Raw genomic sequence first — 26815 nt, 5'->3', positions numbered from 1 at the left:
CAGGGGACTGTCCTCTGGGTGAGGTCCTCCCTGCTCTGGGCACAGGGAGTGCTTGTTGGGTCTGAGCATTAAACAGGATATTTTCAACATGCAGGACTACTTCTGGAAAGTGGTATCACCTGAGGAAGAGGAAAGAAAAGAAGCCAGGGATGGTGGTTGTGACTCAGGTAAAGCTGTGTGGCATCTCCTTCCTGGCAGAATTGCTGGGCCTGGGTACTGACTGCTGTCACCTGTCTGCCACATCTGCTCAGGCTCCCCGCTCCTTCCCTCAGCTTCTGTCTCCACTGGGAGTAGGCACAGGAGGGCCTCACCCAGGCAAGCTGTTCCTGTGTCCTTGTTGAAACTTCTCTGCTGGTTTTCTTTTCCACTTCAGGTTCTTTTTGTAACCTCCAATCCTGGGACTTTGAATGCAGGGCCTGAGAGTGAAGCACCAGCAAACCCCAGACTCAATTTAAGTTGATGACTTTCTCAAACTAATTCTGCTATCATCACTTTCAGTTATATGCTTACTAAATAGTTTCACAAGGATCCTCAAAAATAAGCTTGCTGAACAGTTTTGCCGAATAGTTTCACAAGGAGGCAGAACAAGAACAAGAACAGGGAAGAACAGTTTGTATGAAACATGCTTGTGGCTTTGGCCCGAAACTTCTGTCCCTGCTTGCTTAAGCAGCCATTTGTGTTTTTTGCCTTTAAAAAGATTGGGTGGGACTTGACTTGTCTAGGAACTTCTCTCAGCTTCGCTGGGCTGAGTAGCTGAGGACGAGTTCCCTGCCTAGCTTGTATCCTGCAGTGAACCATTGCTGTTGCATTTCGATGCCTCAATCTCAGTGGTCTTCTTTGGGGACCCCTCCTCTGGGCACAAGAGCAGTCCTTAACCTTTTCATGGGGCTTGAACTGTGGCCTGGGTGTTTCCACTGAGCTCTTCAGCTCAAGGCTAGAGCTCTACTCTTGAGTCACCTCCCCACTTCTCTTTTCCAGTGATTAATTGGAGATAAGATTCTCAGGCTTTGTATTTCCAGAGCTGGCTTTGAACCTCGATCCTCAGATCTTAGCCTCCTGAGTAAGTAGGATTACAAGCAGAAGCCAGAGTGCCCAGCTGCTGCTGCTGCTTCCCTTTTTTTTTGGTAGGTCCTGGAGCTTGAAGTTTGCCTGGGTGCTGTCCTTGAACTCTTCAGCTCAATGCTACCTCCCTACCCTGGAGCCACAGTACCACTTCCCCTTTTCTAGAGGTTAATTTTAGATAAGAGTCTCTGGTTCTTTTGTGCCCCATGGGCTTTCAACCTTGGTCCTCAGATCTCAGCCTCCTGAGAAGCTAGGATTATAGGTGTGAGCCACCACGCCCAGCTTGTCCTGAGCCTTTTTGCACAAGGCTGCTGCTCTACCAATTGAGTCAAGGTTCCAACTCTGCATTTTTTTTTGTAGTTAATTGGAAGTAAGAGTCACTACATTTCTGCTCCAGTTGGGTTTGAACTGTGGTCTTCATATCTTATACATCCTGAATGGCTAAGATTGTAGTCCTGAGCAATTGGTGCTCTCTCCCCCCACCTCCTTTTAACACAGGTTCTCATGTGTCCTTTCTCAAAATAATGCTGGGATGCACCATTCCACATAGCTTTTTCCTTTAGTGTCATATCAAAGATTCCATCACAACCTGACATCCTAAATCTTCCTCCTGTTCCTGGTGTGTTGATTGCTTTGTCAGGATAAGCATCTGACTATACTTTCATCTGATTTCACCTTTTCTGAGTCCATGGATGTTTCTTGGTGAAATGCTTTTCTTTTTCTTCTTGGGGATAGTTGACATTCCGGGACGTGGCCGTGGATTTCACCCAGGAGGAGTGGCAGTGCCTGACCCCGGCTCAGCGGGCTCTGTACAGGGACGTCATGCTGGACAACTACAGGAACCTGGTCTCCCTGGGTGAGGACGACCTCCCAGCACAAGTCTTTGCCAGGATGTCTGGAGAGCCCCAGGTTCCATGACTAGGCGTAGAGGCTGACAGATGAAAAGGCCTGAAGGTGGCCGCCTCTGTCCTGCCTTCTGTGCCATGCATCTCCATGTTCACAGCATAAGCGCGTCCACATGCATGTCAGCTATGGCAGGCTTCTCTGTTGATTTCTTTTCTTCCTTCTCTGTTTCTCACTGTTCTTTTCCTTTCCTTCTCTGAGACTTTGTTCATGCTAGGAGATGGAGCTGAGCCTTATCGCTAAAGTCCATCTCAAGCACTGTGGGCCGCCTGCCTTCCTTTCTTCCTTTCTTCCTTCCTTCCTTCCTTCCTTCCTTCCTTCTCTTCCTCCTTTTTTTTGGGGGGGGGAGGGTGGATCATGGGGCTTGAACTCATCTGGGGCGCTGTCCCTGAGCTCTTCAGCTCAAGGCTACCACCTTACCCTTGGGCCAAGCTCCATCCATTTTTTTTTCTTTTTTTTTTTTTTGCCAGTCCTGGGCTTGAGCTCAGATCCTGAGCCCTGTCTTTGGACTTTCTCAAGGCTAGAGCTCTACCACTTGAGCCTCAGCACCATTTCTGGCTTTTTTCTATGTATGTGGTACTGAGGAATGCAACCCAGGTCTTTGTGCATGTTAGGCAAGTACCCTACCACTAGGCTAAACTCCCAGCCCACCATTTCCCATTTTCTAGAGGTTAATTGGAGATGCCTTTTTGTGCCCAGGCTGGCTTTGAACCTTGATCCTCAGATCTCAGCCTCCTGAGTAGCTAGGATTACAGGCGTGAGCCACTGCATCCGGCTTCCTCTTTTTTCTTTCTTTTTCTTAGAAAAGGTCCCCCTGTAGCTCTGGCTGTCCTTGAGTTGTTCCTGCACTTCTCAGTGCTGGGAGTACACACGAAATCCCACTCAGCCCACAACACATTTTGAGCATACAGATTTCCTTGCACTTCTGACTGGCTACTTCCTTCATTGTGGTCTGCATGTTAAAGTATCCTCTTCACTGCTTTTGTGGAGGCAGTCTGGGGAATGTGTGAATTGTCTTTAGGCATCCATATGGAATGGCCCCTTCTCTCATGTGTGTGGCACTGGTGCTTCCAGAAAGTCCATAGTGCATTGCCTTTCTATAAACAGGAATCTGCCCTCCCAGCGAGAGTGTGATTTCCGTGTTGGAGCTTGGGGAAGAGCCCTGGGTGGCACAGAGTGATGTGAACACACCAGGGGAGCTGAAGGGATGGGAAGGCACTGAAGGTGGGAGCGCAGGTAAGAGCTCAGATGGGCAGAGGCGGAGCTGGGGAGGCTGGACACCAATGGAAGTTTCCTGTAGCACACGTGTGCTAGATGGCTGGATATTCCAATTATATTTTCTTCAACCCAAGTTCTTTTTGTTGTTGTTATTTATTTTTTGGGTCAGTCGTGGGACATGAGTCTGGGCCTGGGCACTGTCCTTGAGTACTTTATCTCAAGGGTACTGCCCTACCCCTTGAGCCATAGTTCCACTTCTGGCTTTCGGGTGGTTAATTGGGGAGGAGTCTTACAGGGACTTTTTTGCCCGGGCTGGCTTTGAATTGCAGTCTTCAGATCTCAGCCTCCTGAGTACTTACGATTTACAGGCGCCCTACTATTCCCCCTTGGGTCATGGCGCTTGAACTTGGCCAGGGTGCTGTCCCTGAGTTCTTCATCTCAAGCTACCACCATGCCCTTGAGCCAAGCCCCACTTCCTATTTTCTAGAGGCTAATTGGAGGTAAGAGTCTTTAGTCCTTTTGTGCGGGCTGGCTTTGAACCTTTATCCTCAGATCTCAGTCTCCTCAGTACCTAGGAATACAGGCATGAGCCACCTCGCCAGGCTTATTTATTTTTTTTTTAATTTTTTAATAGTAAATTACTTCTTCATCTTTCTCATGGGTTACTATTTTTCTTTTTGGTAACTTGTCTACCATGTCAGTGTAATCCACATGTATTTTGCAACATAAGCAGTAGCTATGTTTTTAATTAAATAATTTCTTTATTGTGATTAATAGAAGGGTTACATTATATTCACTAGATAGAAGGTGCATAACTTCACAAACATTGATACCCTTTCTCAGGACATGGTCCCCATTTCCCTTCCCCTCCCCCGCTTAGTAGCTATTATTTATGTTAAAATATGCTCTCTGTGACTGGGTATACGCAGTTTATAGCACATATTACAGGTGTTTTTCCTTTCTTCTCTGGAGTTTTATTGAATTCTTCCTCCCCCCCACCCAGCTTTGCCATTCAAAATTACCAGTTCAGTCTGTAAATGAGATGAATCATTACAGTATCTTGTGTGTTATGTGGCATTTATTTGGGCATAGTCGGTATGTTGCATTCTTTTCCTCTTCAGTTTTGATATAACCATATGGTTTTTGGCCGTTTGGTGCACTGTGGGACCCTGGTGTGGTGGAGGGGAAGGAATCCTGTTTTCCTATCAATGCATATTTTCCTCACAGGCTGTTTGAAAAGAAACTTACCTTCTCTTAAATTTCTTCCATCTGATATACTTTCCAGTGAAAGAATCCTATTCCTAAATATTGGATTTTACATAGAGTAAATATGGTTCCTCCGTGTGTAATTTTTTCCATGGTATTCTGCCCTTCAGCATCTGTGGTTAATCAGATGGAAACTTTATATATTGCATATATCTCCCCTAGATGTGTAATTAAAGAATTACCACCCAACACAGGCAGTGACAGGAAAAATATCCCAAAGTCATAAAGATGGTAGCACTGACGAGTTTTCCTGCAAGGAAGTCCAGAAAGACACGGGGACTGTGAGTGGGAGTGGAGAGACGCTGAAGGCAGAGCTGACGGGGAGCTCGTGGTCCCTGGAGAAGATGGCGGTGGCAGAGGAGAGCAGGAGGGCGGGAGTGCCGTGCGGAGGCAGCCCAGGAGGACGTGGCTGGGATGGCACCTCCAGGAGCAGCTGTGTCTGCCTGAAGGGCCAGGGGTGAGGACTAGAGTGGAAAAGTCCTTCCTCACCAGGCCCCCCCATGTCACCCCCTCAGGGGAGCCCCTCCTGTGGGAAGACGGACGTTGTCCCCGCAGGTGACATTGTCCCCAGAGGTGACGGTGCCTCCATGTGTTCTCCCTTAGACATGCAGAGACCCATGGTCCACCTTGGGGAGAATCCTTCCAAGTGTCAGGAGTATGGCGAGGCCTTCAGCCACCCCTCCTCCCTGGCCCAACACCTACAGATCCGCACTGGGAAGAATCTTCAGTGCACTGCCTGCGGGAAGGCGTTTTCCTCACGTTCTGAGCTCTTGGTTCACGAGCCATGCCATAGTGACACGAAGCCCTACCTCTGTGCAGAGTGCGGGAAAGTGTTCAGACAGATCTCCCACCTCCAGCAGCACCACAGATGGAACACCGGGGAGAGCCCCTACCTGTGTGGTGAGTGTGGCAAGGAATTCCTTATGCTCTGTAGCCTCACCAAGCACCAGGATACGCACACGAGGCAGAGGCAGTTTGTGTGTGACACGTGTGGGAAGGCTTTCAACTTTCACAAGTGCCTCTCCAGGCACCAGGCTGTGCACAGCAGCCGCAAGCCGTTCAAGTGTGCCACGTGTGGCAAGGCCTTCCGCTCGCGTGCCAGCCTCGCCGCACACCAGCCTGTGCACACCGGCCTCAAGCCTTACAGGTGCACGGAATGCGGGATGGCGTTCAGCTATGCCTCCAGCCTCTCCCAGCACCGTAAGACGCACACGGGACAGCTTCCCTTCCAGTGCATGTGTGGCAAGGCCTTTGACGGGCAAGCCGCCCTCGAGACCCACCAGGCTGTGCACACCGACTGCACGCCGCATGAGTGTGCTCAGTGCGGGAAGGTGTTCCGCCAGGCTGCCACCCTCGCTCAACACCACAAGTCACACACCAGAGAAAGGCCATACCGCTGCGCCCAGTGTGGGAGGGCGTTCACACAGAAAAATGACCTCAAACGCCACCACAGGACGCACACGGGGGAGAGGCCGTTCCAGTGTGGCGAGTGTGGGAAAGCCTTTAAATCCGGCACAGAGCTCTGCAGCCACCGCGCCATCCACACAGGAATCAAGCCCCATCGGTGTCCAGAGTGCGGGAAGGCATTTGCACGGAAGACAAATCTCGTGCGCCACCAAGAGTCGCACTCTGGGGAGCCACCATATGTGTGTGACATATGTGGCCTGGTGTGCATCCGGCGTTCCAACTTCACGTGCCATCGCAGGCTTCACTACAAACAGAAGCCCCACAAGTGAGGCCAGCAGGGCGCAGTCTGACCCCCCTGCCCCTCGGTCTCCAAGGCTATTCCCCAGGGATTGCTAAGGCAAGGAAGGCAGATGTGGCTGCGGTGATGCAGGAGAATGGCCGCCCTGCGCTGAGTGACCGTGGCTGTCGAGTAACAAAGACTGCTGACCCGTTTTCAAGTGAGATGAGTTCATCTTTTGAGATGGAGAAAAGTGTTTCAAAAGTAGGGCATGGCATTTTTTTGTGGATAATTATACAGAACTGCTGCTATCTATATTCAGACTGTATCCATGTTTTGATCAATAAAATATCCTTTCTTTAACAAAATGAATTTCTGAGCAATTGATTTCTCAAGTTTTATTTCATTTCTGTCCAATTCTCCATGACAACAATCAAATGATAACGCTACGCTCTTTATCCTCGTTGTTGTTCTCTACACCGTTAGGGTATTGTGTGGGAAAATAGCAATGACACCCAAGTAAAACCAGTGCCACACACGTTTTTATATTGCAAGGAGTGGTTGCATAGGAAAATTAAACATTTTTCATAAATAACAATTAGAACAATGATAGTTGGCTGGGCATTGTTGGCTGTCATCTGTCACCCCAGCTACTCAGGAGGCTGGGATCTGAGGACTTTATTGGCGCCGACCCAGGTAGGAAGTGTGCGAGAACTGGACGCTATCTGTTACCTATTTTGCTGAAGGTGCAGCTTTTTGCTGGTGAATTATGTGCATGTCTCATGAGGAGACACGATTACAGGTGTGAAGCACCAGTTCTGGGCTCAATTGAAAACTTTTGAAAACTTTCTCCTTGGAGATGGAGAAGACGGTGGTGAAGCAGTCTCTAACCATCAGGATCCTCTCACCAAGAAATCTAGAACAAGGAGCCAGGAGTTTGGCCTAGTGGTAGAGTGCTTGCCTAGCATGCATGAAGACCCAGGTTCAATTCCTTGGTACCACATACATAGGAAAAAGCTGGAAGTGATGCTGTGGCTCAAATGGAAGAGTGAAAAGTCAGTGCTCAGGCTGAGTTAAAGCCCCACAACTGGCAAAAAAAAAATCTAGAACAAAACATGTAAACATACAGGAACAGAAAAGAGAAAATCTCTCATAACTGGTACACACCAGGGAGTCCACCCTTCCCAGAGTCTCATGCCCAACTTGGAGGCCTGACTAACCTCACAACCTCATAACCTCTACTCCAGATGAAGGGTCCAGCTGGTAGAGTGCTCATTGGCTTTTATGGGTACTTTATTGACAGTGTCATGGACTTTTCTGCTGGCTGAGATCCTCAGATCTCAGCCTCTGGAGTAACTGCAATTACAGCTAAGTGCCAGCCATCAGTGACTTACGATTATTTTTCCAAGTACTGGTTTGTTTTTAAGGACTTTGTGCTTCATCATTTGGTTGTATACTGGAGACATTGTGACTGTAGTTTCATGTCAGGCATGCGCAGAATTCCGTAAATTCCCTCACAGAAAAACCTTTTGCTGCATCCCAAAGGTTCTGGCAAGTCATGCTATGGTTTTGATTCTAGAATTTCTTAACTTCTTCCTTCACTTAATCCTTTAAGTCTTATTCCTGAATTGGGGCTGGACAGTCTATCATGTGACGAGAGAGGGATATCAAGTCAACATTCTAACCTCATCTGGACCTACTGGTCTGTGGACATCTAGTAGTACTCGCTCCACTGAGGTGGCAGCAGTATAAATCTGATGCTCTCTGTTGGCATATGGCGATGTTCTTTATCTCTTCAGCCTAACTTGGGTTTGATGTCTCCCCTGCTCTCGTGAGTGAAGCAACTGGGGCTCCCTTTCAGGTCTGGTCCCTCCCATAAATGTCTGTTTTGAGGGCAGTGAAGGTTGACGTCTCTGCAGTGCTGGTTTGTGACTCAGCTGAGCAGCTCTTCCCCGGCTGACAACCTCAGGTGGATGCTGTCACCGGGTTACAAAGTGGGCAGCTGTCCACAGACATGGAAAATACTTTGTCAGCTTTACAACCTTCCATCTCCACTCCCCCCTGCCACGAAGCTCTTAATTCTTAATGTAGTCTACCTTGGTACCTTCCCCTTTCTCTCGTATTTGTGTGCTCCGCCTAAAAATAACTTTCCATAGGGGCCGGGAGTTTGGCCTAGTGGTAGAGTGGTAGCTTAGCATGCACCAAGACCCAGCTTCCATTCTTCGGTACCACATATATAGAAAAAAGCTGGAAATGGTGGTGTGGCTCAAGTGGTATAGTTCTAGCCTTGAGAAAGTCCAAGAACAGTGCTCACGCCCTGAGTTCAAGGCCCATCACTGGCAAAAAAAAACCCAAAACCCAAATCCATAAAGAACAAAGCCTGTCATCTGCAGGAAAATGGATGGAACTGGAATTCACCACACATCCTGGGAAGGAGGCCACAGGTGGAGTCTAGATTTAAGACTGACCCCTCCTACCACAGCGGCTCCAGGCAGGCTGCAATACCCAGCTGGAAACCCAGGATTTGATCAATGACTCTGTGCTAATCAAAATAGTGAATGATTTTCTCAGGGGACGAGGCTCCTGGCACAGCGGTGGGTTCAATCCCCAACACTGACAGCACGACTGTAGCAGACTCAGTGGCCTCGGCCGCAGCGGGCAGCATGGCACTGGGTCAGCAAACCAGTATGGGTGCTTAGGCCTAGGTCTCCCCACAGAGAGGGTGTGGTGCTTAGGACTAGGTCTCCCCACAGAGAGGGTGAGAGAAAACCCCTGGGACATGCTCCCCTCCCCACAACAGGCGATGACTAAGACCAGAGGGCCAACTACTGCTACTCCTTTATTTGTGTGTGAAAAGAGGGGAAAAGAATAAAATAAAAACGACACAACTGACACAAATAAATCACCAGGGGAGGGGAGGAGATGAGAATGAAGGGGAGGGGAGGGAGGTGGGGGCAAGGCCCAACTTGAGCAGGGGAGCCAGCGGCGGATCTGTGTTCTGGGCAGGATGCATTCTTTTCTTACCAGAGAAGAGTGCCCAAACCTTCCAGAACTCAGAAAGTGTAACCCCAGGAATGATCACAGATGAGACACCTAGCTGTGTAGAGGACACCCTGCCTTCACGACAGAAATACCCGAGGCTGTTAGAATGTGCCCCAGCCTTTCTGTTTGGATCTGCTTGCTTGCTTGCTTAATGCAGCTCCACCTAGTTATCTTACTATTGTAACTCGTGTGGAAATTCTTACTCCACAATGGAAGCCAAGGACCCTAAGTGAAGACTCCCTTCTTTTAGGGGGAAACTCCACAGACCTTCACCTGCTTTCAGTGGCAGGAATACAGGGTGGGGCTATCAGAACCATCTAAAAAAAAAGCATCATACTCTCCTAAGCACAAGTTCCCGTAGAGAATCAAACATCCTTTTCCTCCATATGGAGGGTTCTGATCATGAATATTACGAAACTGCAGCCAGACTGGTTGCACCACAGGCAAGATTTCTCCCCCTCAGGCATTAGGCCTTCCACGTTGCTATCGCCACCTGCTGACTGGCAGGGCACATTGCAGGCTGCCTTCATTCAGTTCTGGGCCTGTATGACCCACAGTGGGGGAGCCGTCCTGTTGTGCCCAAAGTTTACAATCCCACTGCAAGACCACCAGAGTCCACGACCAATGCAAGCAACAAAGAGCCATTTATTAGCAAGCTCGAGCTTGGTCCTCTGTGCCTTAGAAACCAGTGATGCTTGGAGGCTCCGAGTACAGAATTAACACAGCTTTTAGAGTACAGAATAAACACATTTTAGCTTTCATTCTCACAGCCTCATATTTTAATTAACCTGTACATAGGAACATCCCACAATTTCTTATTCGTTTTGATGTTATGGTTTCCCACAGAGCCTTAGTTTTTGGTGTCCTTGCTGGCTGTGGGACACAGCTGCTGTCTTAGAGATGACCTTTGAATGTCCTTGCGAGCTCTGAGTAAACATCTGATGGAGCATCTTACAGTTCTCCTGACAAGAGGCAGTGAGGGGATTTCTCAGAACTTAACGCTTACAGAATGGAGGCTGCTTTAACAAGATGGATTCAGTCTAACTACATTCAGTTTAGCTACCGCTCTTCAGTCCCAGGCTCTGATTATCTCAGTGGGCTCTGCTTTCTGTACCAGAGGTCGGCATCCTCAGAGATGTGGGGACTTAGGGCCCACGTGAAAACATGGCTCTTGTGCCTGGTGCTGGTTGTAGAGATGAAAAATAACTACCCCCAGACCCAAAATTATTCCCCTCCAGTAAGCAGAATAAAAAACCTTTGATTCGAAAAATCTCCAAGGGCCCAGAGGCTGCACACACAGGACTTCTGAGCCCTAGTCAGCCATTGTTCGCACAGGTGTCCATAAGCTCCAGGAACTAGCCTATTTTGTGTCAAAATTAGACTGCACGTATAACATGTATAACATTTGTTTCCCAAGCCATAAAACTACTCTCTGACAGTTGAATGGGACTCAACCGGGCGTGAGAACTTCACGTCAGCCTGGGAAGTCCCCTTATCTCACTCGACCACCAGCCAGCTGTAAACCTGTGATTTTTTACTTTAAAAGGACTGTGTAAACCCTGATTACCAGCTCCTCTCAGGGCTCCCTGCCTGACTTGTAACCCGCAATAAACCTTGCTTTTGCATATTGGACGCCTCTATGTGGTTTTCTTTGGGGACCCCGTCTCAGGGCACAACACTGACGGCTCATGCTGTCATCCTAGCTATCCAGTAGAATGACATCTGAGGACCGCAGTTCAAAACCAGCCTGAGCCAGCAAGTCCATGAGACTCTGTCTCCAATACCACCACAAAACTGGAACAGGAGTTGTGAACCAAAAAGTAATGCCCAGCTCATCCAGGAGGCAGGAATCAACACACCAGGCCCAGCTTGTGCTCATCACAGGAGCTCAGTTCATGGTGGTTGGAGGCTCATTGTCTGGGGCTGCCAATAGGAGGGGGTGTTTCAGAACTGAGCCCAAGCGCGCACCCCAGAGCAGCAGAACAAAGAGCTCTTATGGGTGGAAGGTAGACATAAGAAGGAATTGAGCCCTGCTCCATTTTCTGGTGTCCAATCCAGAATACCACACGGTGCACGCAAGCCAACACCACCCCTCTTCTCCACTTCCATCCTCTGCGTCGCAAGCCATGCGGGTGATAACTCCATTTATTCCATATGTAACCCAGACATAGACAGATCAGGCTCCACCCTTTAGAGGGTTCAGGTTTCAACCTCATCAACAGACTTGAGATTCCAGAGGTGCACTGAAGAGGACCCCCTCTCGATTTCCCCCTGTAAGTTTCTGATAGCAGAACAAAGGCAAGAAACCAGGTTGATTGAAATGTTACCATTTTATTGGTCACCTGCATGTGTTCAGCTTGTGCCTTATGGTATAAAAACTCTGCTAACTGAAGGGTCGGGCTCTCAATTCTGATCTGTTGAGTCAGTGACAGTTGAGAGTCCAGGCTCAAACTTGCAATAAAAAGACTCTCATGGGTTTATATTGGATTTGGCTCCTTGGTGGTCTTTGAGGACCTCAAATCTGGGCTTTACAATACCAACAGTTTTGGCTGATAACCAGGTGCTCTTGGTCTGGGATCTATTATGCTTCCTATTCAGGCTTCCTCATACCACAGGTCTCTGTGGTATGTTGACTCTCAGTGTTACAGCACCTGGCAAAGAAAGCACACTCTGAGAAAAGGCTTGGTGAACAGGCTTTCCTTGATTAAAGCTACAAAATGCTGACTCACAGGGAGGGATCTCCCACCAAGGAACAGCCAGGAACTTCCTAGTAATTCTCCCTTCTTTCTTCCAGTTCTATCTGCCAATGCCTGTCCAGGAAGTTCCTCTGTCTAATATATTGCTCTTCCCTCTCCCGGTCCAGCTTGCCCAAAAGGTCATATATCTATGTCTAGATGGGTGGCTGGATTGACAGACAGGTATTTCAGTGCCTAGTGCCTCTCAGGAGTCAGAAACAAAGGATCTTGTTATCAACAGAGCATGCATGTGGTCTTAAGGGACAATCGGGGAAGCGTTATTCCTCTGAATGTTTTAGAGCGGCTCTTTGTGTGTACAGGATGAAAGCCGTGATGTTCTAGGTTGAGCATTGTTGGGGACCGAGTATGGGGTCAGAGTGACCTTGAACCTGCACAATTGAGTACACAAGGAAGTAAGCTGTTATCATGATGACTTTGGGCTATGTCAATCGCTTCTCATTTTAATCTATTTGAGTCTTGATTGCTGTTTTGTACAAACGTAACTGCTGGCAGTATCCTGGTTTTAAGAAAAGTATTTAAGGTTGGAACTTGAAATAAATGGGGCTACAGTCTTAAGCTCTCAGCCTCCTTGAGCTGTAGTCCTCCCAACCCCATCTTTTTCTTGTCTTCTTTTCCAAGTCCTTAATCCCTGCGTCAGGAATCCCCATTCCCTGCCCGCTGGCTCCAGCAGAGCATGAGTTGAGAACATAAAACATTAGAAGCTGACAATTCTGAAATAGGGGCTTGCATGACTTTATAATTGAAAACATTCTGTGATATGTTTGTTGCTCCATGACCTAGGCGTACTCACAAATAAAACTACATTATTCAGAAATTTGGGGACCCAGTACAAGGTTCTGGAGACTCTAAATATGGGAATGGTTAGTTGGGGCTGGTGACTTACTCTCGAGATCTGAGGACCAAGGCTTGAAGCCAGCCTGGGCAGGGAAGTCTGTGAGACTCGGGTCTCTAATAAACTACTCAGAAAATGCCGGAAGTGGTGCTTTGGCTCAAGTGGTACAGCTTTGTGCAAAAGAAGCTTAGGGACAGTACCCAGGCCTAGAGTTCAAGCCCCAGGACTGGGGGTAGAAAATTTAAAAGACAATACCAACAAGAAAAAACAGCAACAGCTCTAGTGGCTCACACCCGTAATAGTAGCTTCTCAGGAGGATGGGATCTGAGGGTCACGGTTCAAAGCCGGCCCAAGCAGGGAGGTCTGTGCGACTCTCAGCTCCAATTAACTAGCAAAAAAAAAAACCTGGAAGTGGAGCTGTGGCTCAAGGGTAGAACACCAGCCCAGAACAACAAAACAACAAGAATCACGAAGAAAAAATCCCCAAACCCTGAAGGTCGGGGCCTGGACCCTGGGCGGCGGCCCCGGCTGGCGTCCGCGCACGCGCACGCGCGCTTCCCCAGCTCGGCCCTCCGGAGCCCGAGGGGGAGGAGGAGGAGGAGGAGGAAGGCGGCCCCACGGGGCCCCACACCACCTCTCAAGAGGCCGTGTTGTATTCGGGGAGCAGAGCAAGGCGCCCTTCTCGGGGCCTCCTCCCGCACGACGGCGGCGGGAACCCGGGGAGCCTCATCGCGACGAGCCGAACCCCGCAGGCCCTTCCGGGCGCCCTGACCTCACCGCCCGCCAGCGACCCCAGCAACCGACCGACCTCGGCTACTCCCGCCGGAACCTGCCCGAGGGCGAGGCTTTGTCCCCGCCCACCCCCGCCCGTGATTGGCCCGAGGGAGCTGCTCGTCTCAGCCGTCGTTAGTAGCGACGTGGGTGGGTACACTCTTGGTCGCGAAGATGCTGGGCACTTCCGCTTCCTCTCCACGCCCCCAGCTGACTGGCAAGCCAATGTCGTTCTTTCCACCAATTGGAAAAGGGCAGTGGGCGGGACTGCACTTCTGCGGACCAAAAAAATGCAGCCGTGGAAGTAGGGCGGCCAATGAGTGTGGGGCAGCCCCTGTAGAGTGCCCTGGGCATCCCCACGCCGGCCTTTCCTCCGCCTCCCGCTCTGCCCCTCCCCACCCGGGCCTCAGCACAGCGCTGGCCGCAGTCTGACAGGAAGGGGACGGAGCCAAGATGGCGGCGGCCGACGGCGACGACTCGCTCTACCCCATTGCGGTGCTCATAGACGAGCTCCGCAACGAGGATGTTCAGGTCTGGAGGCTGCGGGGGTCTCGGGGACGACGGGAAAGGGGGACCTGGCGGGGCCTGGGACGGCCCTCGCGGAGGAGCGCGGCGTTCGCTGGGAGGGGCGCAAGTGGGCGCCCGCCAATCAGCGTCCGCCTCTCATCTCTCCGGGTCGCCCGGCTTCCACAGACGGCGTCCCGGATTGGGTGTTGGCTCGGCGGGGGGCGGGAACAGGGCGGGCCTCGAGGGTCCCGGGCCTGGCCGGTGCGCGCGGCGGCCCGGAATCCGGGCCTGGGGGCCTCCGCCCGGACGGGGGGCGGCCGCGCCGGGGCCGGGTGACTTGGGAGCGGCCCCGAGGGGTCCCCCTCGGGCGGGCGCAGGCCGCGCTTTCCTCCGCGGGGCTCGGGCCCCTCCCGGGGACACCGGCCCACACTGGGCGGGGAATGGCGTCGGGGGCCCCGGCCCACCGCCCCGGACCGCGTGGTCGGAGGAATCGGGGCCGCCCCGCGGGGGGCCCGGGGCGCGGCTGCTCTGGTTGGGGCGGCCCGGCCTCCCTCTGGGCCCCAGGTTACCGCGGTGAAAGCTGGGCAGGGAGAGGCCCGCGCGGCCCGGCGCAGCCCCGGGCTGGGGCCGGCGGCTCTGGCTCTGTGGTCAGGGCGGTGGTCTCCGTCGGGCGTCACCCCGCTCGCGGGCCCCTGGAAGAGAAGCGGGTGACAGGGTCGGGAGTGATGGGAGGAGCACAGGTTTACGGAAGTCAGAGTGAAGTGAGGAGAAAGCGGGGGGCCGCTCGCCGAGGGTGGCGGCTGAGCAGGAGGGCTGGGAGGGCCTGGAGCGCCTCTGCCTCACGGTGACAGGCCGTGCTGGGATTGAGGTGCCCGTCCGGTTCTGCTCACTGTCCCCCCACCGTTCTGCAGGCGCCTCTCGGCATGAGCACAGGGATTCTGAAGGAGGCCTGGCCCGTTCTGGGATTCCCTGTGAATCGCCCGCCCGGGGAAGCTCACAGGAAGCCACCAGTAGATGCTGGCTGCTCTTAGGACTGGCCGTCCGGTGGCGATTGTGGTTGTCATTGGCCATCGCTTTGTCCTCGGGGCTGCTGCTCTCCTCCTGTGGCCCTGACCTGTGTCCATTTCCCCACAGCCCCACAGAGAAGCAGGCTGAGAGCTCACCTGAAGACAAAGCAGGGAGAAGGGGAAACTAGGTGGTTCTCCCGATGGCTTTCCTTAGGGAACATTTCAGGCTGGAGAGAACATTGCATGGCTAGTGCAGGGGTCAAGAAAGCAAAACCCATGGACCAGATTCAGCCACTGCTGCTTTTGGGAATCCAGTCCTGGATGCAGCCAGTTTGTTTACATAACACCTGGCTCCTGCTGAGTGGTCAGACTGGGACTGCAGGCCCTTGAAGTTGAGATCTGTTAAGGGACCCTCCCTGGAATAGCGGTGAACCCATGCTCACTACCCAGAGATAGCACCCCATGCTCTCTGCCCAGTGACAGCACCCCCATGCTCTCTACCCAGCTCAGTGACCAAGAACCTCCAGGCTCTCTACCCAGCTTAGTGACCGAGGACCCCCATGCTCTCTACCCAGCTTAGTGACCGAGAACATCCAGGCTCTACCCAGCTTAGTGACCAAGCACCTCTAGGCTCTCTACCCAGCTTAGTGACCAACACCTCCATGCTCACTACCCATCTCGGTGACCAGCAGTGTTTGCAGTACTTGGCTGGTATCCCTGTAGGTCTGTGTCTTTGCACATTTGTTTGGCATTGAACATAATTTTGCTGCAATTCTTTTACCGCCTGAACCATAGGTTGTCAAAAGAGTCAGAGAGAGATAGTATATATGACAAATTGGAAGTATTTTTCTTTTTCTCTCTTCCTCCCTTCCCTCTCCAATGTTGTGTGTATGTGTGTGGTCATGGAACTTGAACTCTGGGCCTGGACACTGTCCCTGAGCTCTTCAGCTCAGGGAGCGACAGCCCCACTTCCTATTTTCTAGTAATTAATTAGAGATGGGAGTCTCACCGTCTTTAGTGCAGGGCTGGCTTTGAACCAGGATCCTCAGATCTCAGACTGCTGAGTAACTAGGATGACAGGTATGAGCCACCCCGCCCAGCCCCTCTCCCTCTTCTTTGTTCTTCATTTTTCTTCTCCTTCATTTCTCTTCTCTCTTATTTTTGCCAGACCTGGGCCTTGAACTCAGGGCCTGGGCACTGTCCATGAGCCTCTTGGTGCTCAAGGCTAGCACTTTACCACTTGAGCCACAGCACCACTTCCATCTCTTTCTGAGTAGTTTATTGCAGATAGGAATCTCCTGGACTTTTCTGCCCATGCTGGCCTTGAACCATGATCCCCAGATCTCAGTCTTATGAGTAGCTAGGGTTACAGGTGTGAGCCACCAGAGCCTCACTTTTCTTTTGCTTTTTAAGACTGGGTCTTAACTGTGTAGCCCAGGCTGGCCTTGAACTTAGGATCTTCCTGCCTCAGCCTCATCAGTGCTGGAACTTCAGGTGTCTTCCAGGAACCCCAGCTGCATGTTTCCTCTAATGTTTCATCAGTTCCATGTCATTGGGATCCTAAGAGATGCTTAACTGCCTTGAAGTCCTCTGCAGGAAGGTCACACCTGGCCTTCCGACTGGGTGTGACTCCTGGAGCACAGGCAGAGGAGCCGCTCCTCCCTGAGCTGCAGCCTCCTGTTCTGCCTCGCCGATTGGGAGAAGGCCTTCTGTGTGCCCAGTCTTAGTGATGTCATGAACTCTGCCCGTGTGACGTCATTGCACTCCATGTTTTGGAGCCAACTGGAGAACCGCGCACGGGGGAGGGTTTCGCCATCAGTGGGTACAGTCAAAGGTGCTGGTTGTGGACCCCTGTCCTCTAGGCTGGCCTAGTCCCTGGCAGGAGTCTGGCCCTCCCAGCCTGGTTCTGTGGGGGAGGGAGGGTCTCTCTGCCCCTGTCTCTTCATGTGAACACTTCCTGGCAGCTGTGTGTGTGAGGACGCCAGGAGGACTTGCTCTCCAGGCTGCTGGGGCAGATCACCTTACCTGATTATGGCTCAGATTCGTTCTTCACAAGTCTGAAGCGTAGGCCCTGTTGGGGTTCTTGGTTATCTTTGGCTTCTGGATGTATCCTTAGCCTCCTCTGCCTCTGCGGCGGCCATGCCCTCTGTGAATCTGTCTTCTCCATGTGGGTGCTTATGAGGACGCTGTCGCCAGCTCTGGGGCCCACTCTCCATTCAGGATGAACTCATCCCAGGGTGTTTGCACACTCAGGCAAAGACGCTGCCGCCCTGTTCACAAGCCCTGGCCCCGGACCTGGAGATTGCTCATAGACCACGTGGGCAGAAAAACAAAATTCCCTAATTTTTCTCCACTTTCCCACCACAGTCAACAGAAAAGCCTTGGCCCTGAGAAGTGTGAGCGTTTCTCTCCCCTAGCAAGCAAGCCTTTTCTTTTTTTTTCTTGTCTGACACAAGGACTTGAACTGGGTATCTGATGGTGGGTGCTCCACCATCTGAGCCACACTTCCAGGCCTGAGCATTTCGTCCTGCAGCAGCAGACGCAGTCAGGCACTGTCCTGTCCAGCTCAGTTCCTCAGTTGTGAGGCCCACGTTGCTGTGCTCTGCGTCTGGCCCCGCCCTCCCAGGAGCTTTCCCCTGTGTCTGTTGCTCTTTGTTTGACGGGGCTGAGCCTCACAGATTGAAGCTGTAAGCTGCTTCACCCTGTAGGTTGCTGTGAGGGTTCAGCGTGGTCTCAAGTGTGTGTCCCTTGTTCAGGGCCTGGCCCTGAGCATGATGCTGTCAACATGGCAACTGCCACTAAGAGGAACACATGCTTATTAGCCAGCAGTGGACAGTGGGTGTGATCTCGTGTGAACTGCACGCTCAGGGTCAGAGGAGGGCGTGGGGGGGGGGGTGAGCGTCTGCTCCCACTCTGGACTCCTCAGGGTCTGGGATTGCTGACGTCCCCCTCCTCACTCTCTCCTTAGCTTCGCCTCAACAGCATCAAGAAGCTGTCCACCATCGCCTTGGCCCTGGGGGTGGAAAGGACTCGGAGTGAACTCCTGCCCTTCCTTACAGGTGGGGGCTCTCGGGGCCCAGGGCAGTGGGGTAGCCGGGGGTGGCTCCTGCTTGAGAAGCCTGTGGCGGGGTTGGGGGCGTCTGAACCCCCCTGCCCAGGTGATGGGGTACAGAGGCTGAGGTGGAGATAGAGAAGCTGTATGTGCTGCGGGTCTGTGTGGAGGGCGGGCTGAGGAGGAGGAAGATGGAGGCGGGGTGTCCACTAGAAGTCTACCAGAAGCCAGCCACAGACCTGCAGTCCATCTCCGAGCTTCAGGCATGCCTCTCGCTCTGCCAGTGGACATAACCAATGACACATGCTGGAGACATTGAGTGCATTTAGTAAGTGTGACACATAGGAGTGGCTGTTAGGACAGTGGCACCAGATAATGTTTCACCTGCTCAGATGCAAAGAACTGGGGCAGGGGCTGTGGGAGCCCGAAACCAAGAGCAATCGGGGATCCTGACAAGCATTTCATGGAGCCATCCGAGTGCTGTTAGGTTTCTCCTCCCTTGGGCTTCCTGCCTTGGGGCTGTTGACAGAAAAACAGAGTGTGGCCTTTGGGTAGAGTGCTTGCCTAGCCTGTCTGAAGTCTTGGGTTTGATTCATCAGTACCATACATAGAAAAAGCCGGAAGTGGTGCTGTCCTTCTCATTCAAGTGGTAGAGCATTAACCTTGAGAAAGCCAAGGACAGTGCGCAGACCCTGAATTCAAGCCCCAAGTGTAGCCAAAAACAAAAACAGCAGAAGCCTCGCCTCACGTCTGCAGAACACACAGGATTGTTTTTATGTTGATTGCCACAGCATGATAATTAGTTAAGAACAAAATGCCAGACTGGCATCTTAAAAGACAGTCCTGGAGGTTGGCGATTTGAGCCCTGGGTACCAGGAGACCTGGGCTGGGCTTGCTGGTGACAAGTCCCAGGTCAGAGAGGAAGAATGCCAGTGAGTGCTAGTGCTGCTGCCTGCCCTGCAGCGGAGCCTGAGGCCTAGATTCGGTGCCAGGCTTGGCACTGCCCTCACGTGGGATGTTGTTGATTCTCCCAGCAACCTGACCTGAGCGAGAGCTGGGGTCCAGGGGTGGAGGTTGGGGGCCCGCTGGGGGAGGCCCATCCTGGAAAGCCTCCGGGAAGCTGTAGCTGCAAGGAGTCTGTCCAGATAGAAGAGGGTTTGTAGCAGAGGTCAGTGCTGAGGTGGAAGCTGGACCTCAACAGGACATCTGCGTGCCGCAGCCCTGCACACACTGTGACTCGGTCTCCCCTCACTGAGAGGTGCGGAGTGGCCCTGGCACGCGCCAGTGTCCCCCACCAAGCCTGTGTGTTGTCTCTGTGCCCGCCATGTAGGAAAAGGGTGGGTGCCGCCAGCACAGCCTGGGTCTGTTGGGGCGGGGCCAGGGGGGCTGAGACGGCTGCGCCCTGCCCCGCAGACACCATCTACGATGAGGATGAGGTCCTCCTGGCCCTGGCCGAGCAGCTGGGGACCTTCACCGGCCTGGTGGGGGGCCCAGAGTACGTGCACTGCCTGCTGGTGAGTCTAGGGTGGGGGGTCCCCCTTTTCCCCCAGGGCCCGGGGCCTGGCTGGGTGAAGGGTGGGTGCCTAGGGAGGTGCCCCGGAGCCGGGGGGCCGGGCAGAGCCTCAGTGCCCTCCGCCCCGCAGCCGCCCCTGGAGTCCCTGGCCACAGTGGAGGAGACGGTCGTGCGGGACAAGGCAGTGGAGTCCTTGCGAGCCATCTCCCACGAGCACTCGCCCTCCGACCTGGAAGCCCACTTTGTGCCACTGGTGAAACGGCTGGCGGGGGGCGACTGGTTCACCTCCCGCACCTCGGCCTGCGGCCTCTTCTCCGTCTGCTACCCGCGAGTGTCCAGTGCCGTGAAGGCCGAGCTCCGGCAGTGAGTCCCCGGCTCCCCCTACCCCCCCTCCGTTGGGGATCCCACCACACCGGCTTGGCCCTCCCCTCTGACGCCTCGGCACTCGCAGGCTCCCCGCTGTCCCCGCTGGGGCTCACCACGGTGGTTCCCCCCATGGGTGCCTGAGCAGGCAGTAACCACACCTGCTGCCCCGTGGGGTGGACGGGCTGATGGCCCTGCTCCTCCCCCCCTCCTCCCTTCTCCCCCTCCCCCCTCTCCCCTCCACCTCCCACCTCCCCCTCCTCCAGCACGCAGACCTGAGCACGGAGCCCAGGCCGGCTCCTGAGCCGCTCGGGCTCGGTGTCTGGGTCCGTCCCGTCGCGTGTCTGACCTCCCCTCGTGCGGTTGAGGCCGCACCACGCCGGCCCCATGGCGCCCAGGGCCCGGGCTCTCTGCCTTCTCCCCGGTCCTCCTGCTGAGTGGCGCCCTGGACCCCCAGGTACTTCCGGAACCTCTGCTCAGACGACACCCCGATGGTGCGGCGGGCCGCAGCGTCCAAGCTGGGGGAGTTCGCCAAGGTGCTGGAGCTGGACAACGTCAAGAGCGAGATCATCCCCATGTTCTCCAACCTGGCCTCAGACGAGCAGGTGGGTGGGCCGGCCCCGCCCCGCTTCCGCCCTGCCCCTGGCCCACAGCCCCGCCCCTCAGACCGCCCCGCCCCTGGCAGACAGCCCCGCCCCGCTTCCGCCCTGCCCCTGGCCCACAGCCCCGCCCTGCTTCTGCCCTATCCCTGGCAGCTAGCCCTGCCCCCTCAGACAGCTCAGTCCCTGGGGCTTTAGCCACCAGCCCCGCCCTGCTCAGCACCCCCTTTGCCCCGCAGGACTCCGTGCGGCTGCTGGCGGTGGAGGCCTGCGTGAACATCGCCCAGCTCCTGCCCCAGGAGGACCTGGAGGCCTTGGTGATGCCCACGCTGCGCCAGGCGGCCGAGGACAAGTCCTGGCGTGTCCGCTACATGGTGGCCGACAAGTTCACGGAGGTAGGCGAGGCCTGAGGGACTGGAACAGGGACCAAGGCCTGGGAGGGAGGGGGTCGCCTGTCCACCCGTGGGGTCGCTGCGCTCTGACATCCCCTGGCAGAGGCCAGGGCTGGGTCTTGGCAAGGTGAGGTTGGACAGGCCTGCGTGGCATCCCCGCTGGACTCCATCCTGGAGCAGTGCGCATTTCCCAGGGAAGCCATCATTCCCCTGGCTGTGCAAATGGGGCGGGCACGGGGAAGGCGGGAAGGGCAGGCTCCCTGTCCTGGGCACGAGCAGCTCAGGCAGCCCTTGTCCCACCCAGGAGCAGAGGCTGCAGACAGACAGGGAGCTCTGCTGAGGCAATGCTACTGGTGAAGGCGCACCAGGCCCTGAAGATCCTCAGTGTGGAGCCGTGTGCTTTCCTGGTCTCTGCCAACCAGTCTCTAGTGCACGCCAGTGTTGATCTGGGAAGGCTGGGGTTCTGAACTTGGGTCTCGAGCTTGCTGGGCAGTGCTCTATTTCTTGAGGCACACCCCTGCCCTTGTGGATTCAGTTTTCAGCTAGGGCCTCAAGTGTTGGCCTGGGCTGACCTTGGACTCCAGTCCTCTTGGCTCTGCCTCCTTATAGCCAGCAGACTAAGGTGTGAGTCGCCCATTATACACATATAAATCAAAGTTTACTATTGTAGAGGTGGTGTATGGAGGGATTACAGTTACATGAGTCAGGTAATGAGGAAAGCCACTTGGGCTTTCCTCAAAGCTTGCGCTCTACCACTTGAGCCACAGTACCACTTCCGGCTTTTTCTGCATATGCAGTGTTAGGGAATTGAACCCAGGGCTTCATGCATGCTAGGCGAGCACTGAACCACTAGGCCATTCTCCAGCCTTGCGTTTCCTTTTGTACAGTGTCCTCTGTTCCCTCATCTCTCCCAGTTTCCCCCTCCCATCTCCACCATGAATTATATAGTTCATGTTCATCCGTGTCCAGTGAGCTCCACTGCTGGACTTTTCACCCTTTCTCCTTGAGTTCTGTCCCCCCTCACTCTCCTGAAGTTGTACACACAAATATACTGTTCATAGAATAGAGAACACAGATTCATCAACAACTAAAAAGGAAAAAAAAACCAACAACACTTCAGTTTCCATGTCTTGGAATTCATTTTAGTATGCATATCATTTTATATAAACACGAAGAGGCGCTTAGACATTGCACGTTTGTGATTCTCTCCTAAAAGTATTCACTGTGTGAATGTCTACACTCCAGTGTAGTTCGTGCATATCAGAGAGAGCAGAGAGAGCACACTCCATCGTCTCTGACCTTGGCCTACCTCGCCTCACTTCACATGATTGATTCTAGCTCCACCCATTTCTCTGCACGTGACATTATTCTATTCTTTCTAGTGGCTGTGTAAAATTCCGTTGTGCACAGGTGACACATTTTGGGGCCCACTCATCTCGTGGGGCATCTGGGCTGTTTCCATCTCTTGGCTGTTGTGAACAGCGCAGCGCGTTGTCATCTCCTGACTCCTTGGCTGGGGTGGAGATGTCTGGCAGCAGTGTGGCTGGGTCTGGGTCTGGGTCTGGGTCGTAGGGAAGGTCTGTGTTTACTTTCTTGAGAATCCTCCAGACGGCTATCCAGCATACCGGTACTAGGTTACATCCCAGCTTGCAGTGGGATTCCTTTTCCCCACACCCCCATCAGCAGTCATTGTTGTCCTTTCCCCAAGCAAGGTGAGATGGAATCTCCAGGCTCTGTTGATTTGCATTTTCTTTATAGCCAGGGAGATGAGCATTTGCTCGTGTTTCTTTGCCATTGTTGCCTCTTCCTCTGAGAAGTCTCTCCTTGGTGTAGATTTAGAAGCAGGATCTGTCATTGCCTGTTTTACAGAGAAAACCAATGGGGGATAATCTGAGCCGGAGGATCTGCCTGGGCGTGGCCTTTGTAGCCCACCCGGGCCAGGTCTCCACGCTGATTCTCCTTGGATTTTGGCCTTTGCTGGACTATTCCAGAGAGGCTGCCAGACCCCCTTTACTCACTCACACCCCCTCTTCCCATTGTCTGTCTCCAGCTCCAGAAAGCAGTGGGGCCTGAAATCACCAAGACAGACCTGGTGCCGGCCTTCCAGAACCTGATGAAGGACTGTGAGGCCGAGGTGAGGGCAGCGGCCTCCCACAAGGTGAAAGGTTGGTACTGGGTCGCTGACGCGATGGTGGGGGGCTGGGGGGGTGACTGGCCGTCGTCTCATCCCCTGCCCGACCTGCAGAGTTCTGTGAGAACCTGTCCTCGGACTGCCGGGAGAACGTGATCATGACACAGATCCTACCGTGCATCAAGGTAACGGGTTTGGCAGAGGCCGTCAGCCTGGCACCAGAGAGGCCGCAGGACGGGCTGTGGAAAGGCAGGGCACCCGGAGCACACGGGGCCTGAAGTGGCTCCACTCAGGCTGGCAAGGGGAGCCCGCACCACCACCACCCCCCCCCCGAGGCCCCCACCCAGGGCTGCAGCTGGCGGGTGGAGGAGGAAGCCATGAAACCCCCTGCCCTAGGCCCAGCCCTGGGCTGCTGCAGGCCTGACCCTGCTCCCCCCTCCCCCTCCTCCTGCTCCCCCCTCCCCCTCCTCCTGCTCCCCTTCCCTGTCCGCCTCTTCCTCCCCTCCCCCTCCATGTTGCCTTCCTCCTCCTCTACCTCCTCCTTCACCTCCTCCTCCTCCTGCTTCTGGCAGGAGCTGGTGTCAGACGCCAACCAGCACGTGAAGTCCGCCCTGGCCTCCGTCATCATGGGCCTCTCCCCCATCCTGGGCAAGGACAACACCATCGAGCACCTCCTGCCCCTCTTCCTGGCGCAGCTGAAGGACGAGGTCAGCCCCCCCTCCAGTGGGCAGGCCTCCCCGTGGAGGGCGGGGAAGGGGCCTGGGAGGCAGAAGCAACTCCACCTCCTTTAGCAGAGTGTGGAGCACCTGCTGTGTGGCCCCTGGGCACCGCGTGGGTGAGACCCGAGCCCTCCCCCGGTGTCCGTGGCCCGGGGGCGGCCCTGGTCCTGTGTGCGGGCGGCGGCGCCCTCACCGCGCGGACGGCGCTGTCCTCCGCAGTGCCCGGAGGTGCGGCTGAACATCATCTCCAACCTGGACTGCGTCAACGAGGTGATCGGCATCCGGCAGCTGTCGCAGTCGCTGCTGCCCGCCATCGTGGAGCTGGCGGAGGACGCCAAGTGGAGGGTGCGGCTCGCCATCATCGAGTACATGCCCCTGCTGGCGGGGCAGCTGGTGAGTGCGGCTGGGTCCAGGGCCAAGGCCAAGGCCCTGGGGCGGGGGGGGGGGGGGGGGGGGGGGGGGAGGGGGGGGATGGAAGGGCCGGCGAGGCCGAGCCTCACCTCCTCTCCTGCAGGGAGTGGAGTTCTTCGATGAGAAGCTCAACTCCTTGTGCATGGCCTGGCTGGTGGACCACGGTGAGTCCCACTGGGCGGGGTGCCAACCCCAAGGCGGGTGAAGCCCTGGGCGGAGCCTGGCATGGGGGCCGGAGCTCCTCTGACCAGGCCTCCCCCGCCCTTCCTACCCCGCCACCACAGTCTACGCCATCCGCGAGGCAGCCACCAGCAACCTGAAGAAGCTGGTGGAGAAGTTCGGGAAGGAGTGGGCCCACGCCACCATCATCCCCAAGGTGCTGGCCATGTCGGGGGACCCCAACTACCTGCACCGCATGACCACGCTCTTCTGCGTCAACGTGAGCACTGCCGGCCGGGGGGGGCGGGCCGCAGGGACCCAGGCCTGGCAGTGGACAGGTCATGGGGTCCCGGAGGGCTGGGGCAGAGCTGAGGCTGGGTGGGTGGACAGGTCACGGCGTCCAGAGGGCTGAGGTGGGCTGAGGCTGAGGTGGGGAGATGACCTCAGTCACGGCTGGGCAGGGTCCGAGCAGCTCCCTGCAGTCCCCCGGGGCTGTCCGGGCCGGGCGGTGCTGACGAGCGCCCCACGCCAGGTGCTGTCGGAGGTGTGCGGCCAGGACATCACCACCAAGCACATGCTGCCCACCGTCGTGCGCATGGCCGGGGACCCGGTTGCCAACGTGCGCTTCAACGTGGCCAAGTCCCTGCAGAAGATCGGGCCCATCCTCGACGGCAGGTGAGGCCGCACGGCCCAGGCCTGTTGGGGACCGGGGGCAGCTATGGCTCTGCCTCCTCTCTGAGCAGGACCCCAGCCCTGGCTCAGGGCAGCTCTGACCTGAGTTCCCGAGTTCTCCGTGCGGGCACCGGACCGCTTCACACTGCAGCCTCTGCCCTCTGCCCGCAGCACCCTGCAGAGCGAGGTCAAGCCAGTCCTGGAGAAGCTGACCCAGGACCAAGATGTGGATGTCAAGTACTTTGCCCTGGAGGCCCTGACTGGTGAGGCCCCGGGCAGGGGAGGGGGGTGGGCAATGACAAGGGGAGGGGGCCTGGCTGTGGCTCAGGAGGCTGGGGTTCTGAGTCCTGCCCTTTGCTGTCCCCCCAGTTCTGTCTCTTGCCTGAGGCTGGAAGAAGAGCCAGTGCCGGGCCTCGGGTGCTGGGCTCCGGTCCACCCTCTGGTCAGCCCTCCCTGAGCTCCTCCCTCGAGGAGCAGCGGACAGCTGACCCTCTCCCTGTGTTTGGCCTGATCCTGGCCCTGGCCCACTGCACGAGTCCTGCACCAGCCTGGGGGGAGCCTCAAACCACCCTCTCCCGAGGGGCTGGGGACACGAGGTGGGACCGGACAGCGGCCAGGAGAAAGGGGCCACACTGCCCACGTCGGGGGAGAGACGCAGGCATGCGGATCGCTGGCTCCCCTGCCCAAGTTGGGCCTTGCCCCCACCTCCCTCCCCTCCCCTTCATTCTCATCCCCTCCCCTCCCCTGGTGATTTATTTGTGTCAGTTGTGTCGTTTTTATTTTATTCTTTTCCCGTCTTTTCACACACAAATAAAGGAGTAGCAGTAGTTGGCCCTCTGGTCTTAGTCACCGCCTGTTGGAGGGGGGGCAGTCCCAGGGCTTTGCTCTCACCCTCTCTGTGGGGAGACCTAGTCCTAAGCACCCATACTGGTTTGCTGACCCAGTGCCATGCTGCCCGCTGCGGCCGAGGCCACTGAGTCTGCTACAGTCGTGCTGTCAGTGTTGGGGATTGAACCCACCGCTGTGCCAGGAGCCTCATCCCCTGAGAAAATCATTCACTATTTTGATTAGCACAGAGTCATTGATCAAATCCCGGGTTTCCAGCTGGGTATTGCAAGCCTGCCTGGAGCCTCTGTGGTAGGAGGGGATCAATCTTAAATCTAGACTCCACCTGTGGCCTCCTTCCCAGGATGTGTAGTGAATTCCAGTTCCATCCATTTTCCTGCAGATGACAGGCTTTGTTCTTTATGGAAAGTTATTTTTAGGCGGAGCACACAAATACGAGAGAAAGGGGAAGGTACCAAGGTAGACTACATTAAGAATTAAGAGCTTCGTGGCAAGGGGGAGTGGAGATGGAAGGTTGTAAAGCTGACAAGGTATTTTCCCTGTCTGTGGACAGCTGCCCAGTTTGTAACCCGGTGGCAGCACCCACCTGAGGTTGTCAGCCGGGGAAGAGCTGCTCAGCTGAGTCACAAACCAGAAATGAAACAGAGTCAAGAAAGTGCTGTGAGGCTGGGAGTTTGGCCTAGTGGTTAAAGTACTTGCCTAGCATGCATGAAGACCCGGGTTCGATTCCTTGGTACCACATACATAGAAAAAAGCTGGACGTGGTGCTGAGGCTCAAGTGGTAGAGCTCTAGCCTTGAGAAAGTCCAAGGACAGTGCTCAGGCCCTGAGCTCAAGCCCAGGACTGGCAAAAAAAAAAAAAAAAAAGAAAGTGCTGTGAGTTTCCCACTTAGGTCATCTCGTGTGGTAGG

General features: G+C 54.8%; 2 protein-coding genes across 2 annotated transcripts; both read left to right on the top strand.

Moving 5' to 3' along the window:
* The first annotated feature begins 1499 nt into the window (after positions 1-1499).
* Positions 1500-6501, top strand: LOC150043436 (uncharacterized). The gene is made up of 4 exons (XM_090321958.1): positions 1500-1511; positions 1798-1918; positions 3073-3201; positions 5053-6501. The coding sequence occupies exons 1-4, from the start codon at positions 1500-1502 to the stop codon at positions 6183-6185; spliced, it is 1395 nt and encodes a 464-aa protein (XP_090178084.1). The 3' UTR covers positions 6186-6501.
* Positions 6502-13911: 7410 nt separating this feature from the next.
* Positions 13912-25886, top strand: LOC150043435 (uncharacterized). Its single transcript, XM_090322282.1, has 15 exons — positions 13912-14065; positions 18017-18107; positions 19514-19614; positions 19744-19976; positions 20434-20581; positions 20815-20970; positions 23018-23132; positions 23213-23283; positions 23671-23805; positions 24037-24210; positions 24332-24392; positions 24513-24667; positions 24920-25062; positions 25231-25322; positions 25429-25886. The coding sequence occupies exons 1-15, from the start codon at positions 13988-13990 to the stop codon at positions 25443-25445; spliced, it is 1770 nt and encodes a 589-aa protein (XP_090178408.1). The 5' UTR covers positions 13912-13987; the 3' UTR covers positions 25446-25886.
* The last annotated feature ends 929 nt before the right edge of the window (positions 25887-26815 follow it).

This window comes from Megascapheus bottae, chromosome 31 (assembly GCF_031878675.1).
Source record: "Megascapheus bottae isolate mThoBot1 chromosome 31, mThoBot2.hap1, whole genome shotgun sequence".
NCBI lineage: Eukaryota > Metazoa > Chordata > Mammalia > Rodentia > Geomyidae > Megascapheus > Megascapheus bottae.
The sequence above is the reverse complement of the archived record's forward strand: the minus strand, read 5'-3'. Positions and strand labels throughout refer to the sequence as shown.

Bases quoted from the DNA above. Each gene is read 5' to 3' on its own strand.
- LOC150043436 (XM_090321958.1), top strand. The intron at 1,919-3,072 runs GTGAGGACGACC...TTCTATAAACAG, and splicing joins CAGGAACCTGGTCTCCCTGG to GAATCTGCCCTCCCAGCGAG. The intron at 3,202-5,052 runs GTAAGAGCTCAG...GTTCTCCCTTAG, and splicing joins CACTGAAGGTGGGAGCGCAG to ACATGCAGAGACCCATGGTC.
- LOC150043435 (XM_090322282.1), top strand. From the start codon at position 13,988: ATGGCGGCGGCCGACGGCGACGACTCGCTCTACCCCATTGCGGTGCTC. The intron at 19,977-20,433 runs GTGAGTCCCCGG...CTGGACCCCCAG, and splicing joins GTGAAGGCCGAGCTCCGGCA to GTACTTCCGGAACCTCTGCT. The intron at 23,284-23,670 runs GTAACGGGTTTG...TGCTTCTGGCAG, and splicing joins AGATCCTACCGTGCATCAAG to GAGCTGGTGTCAGACGCCAA.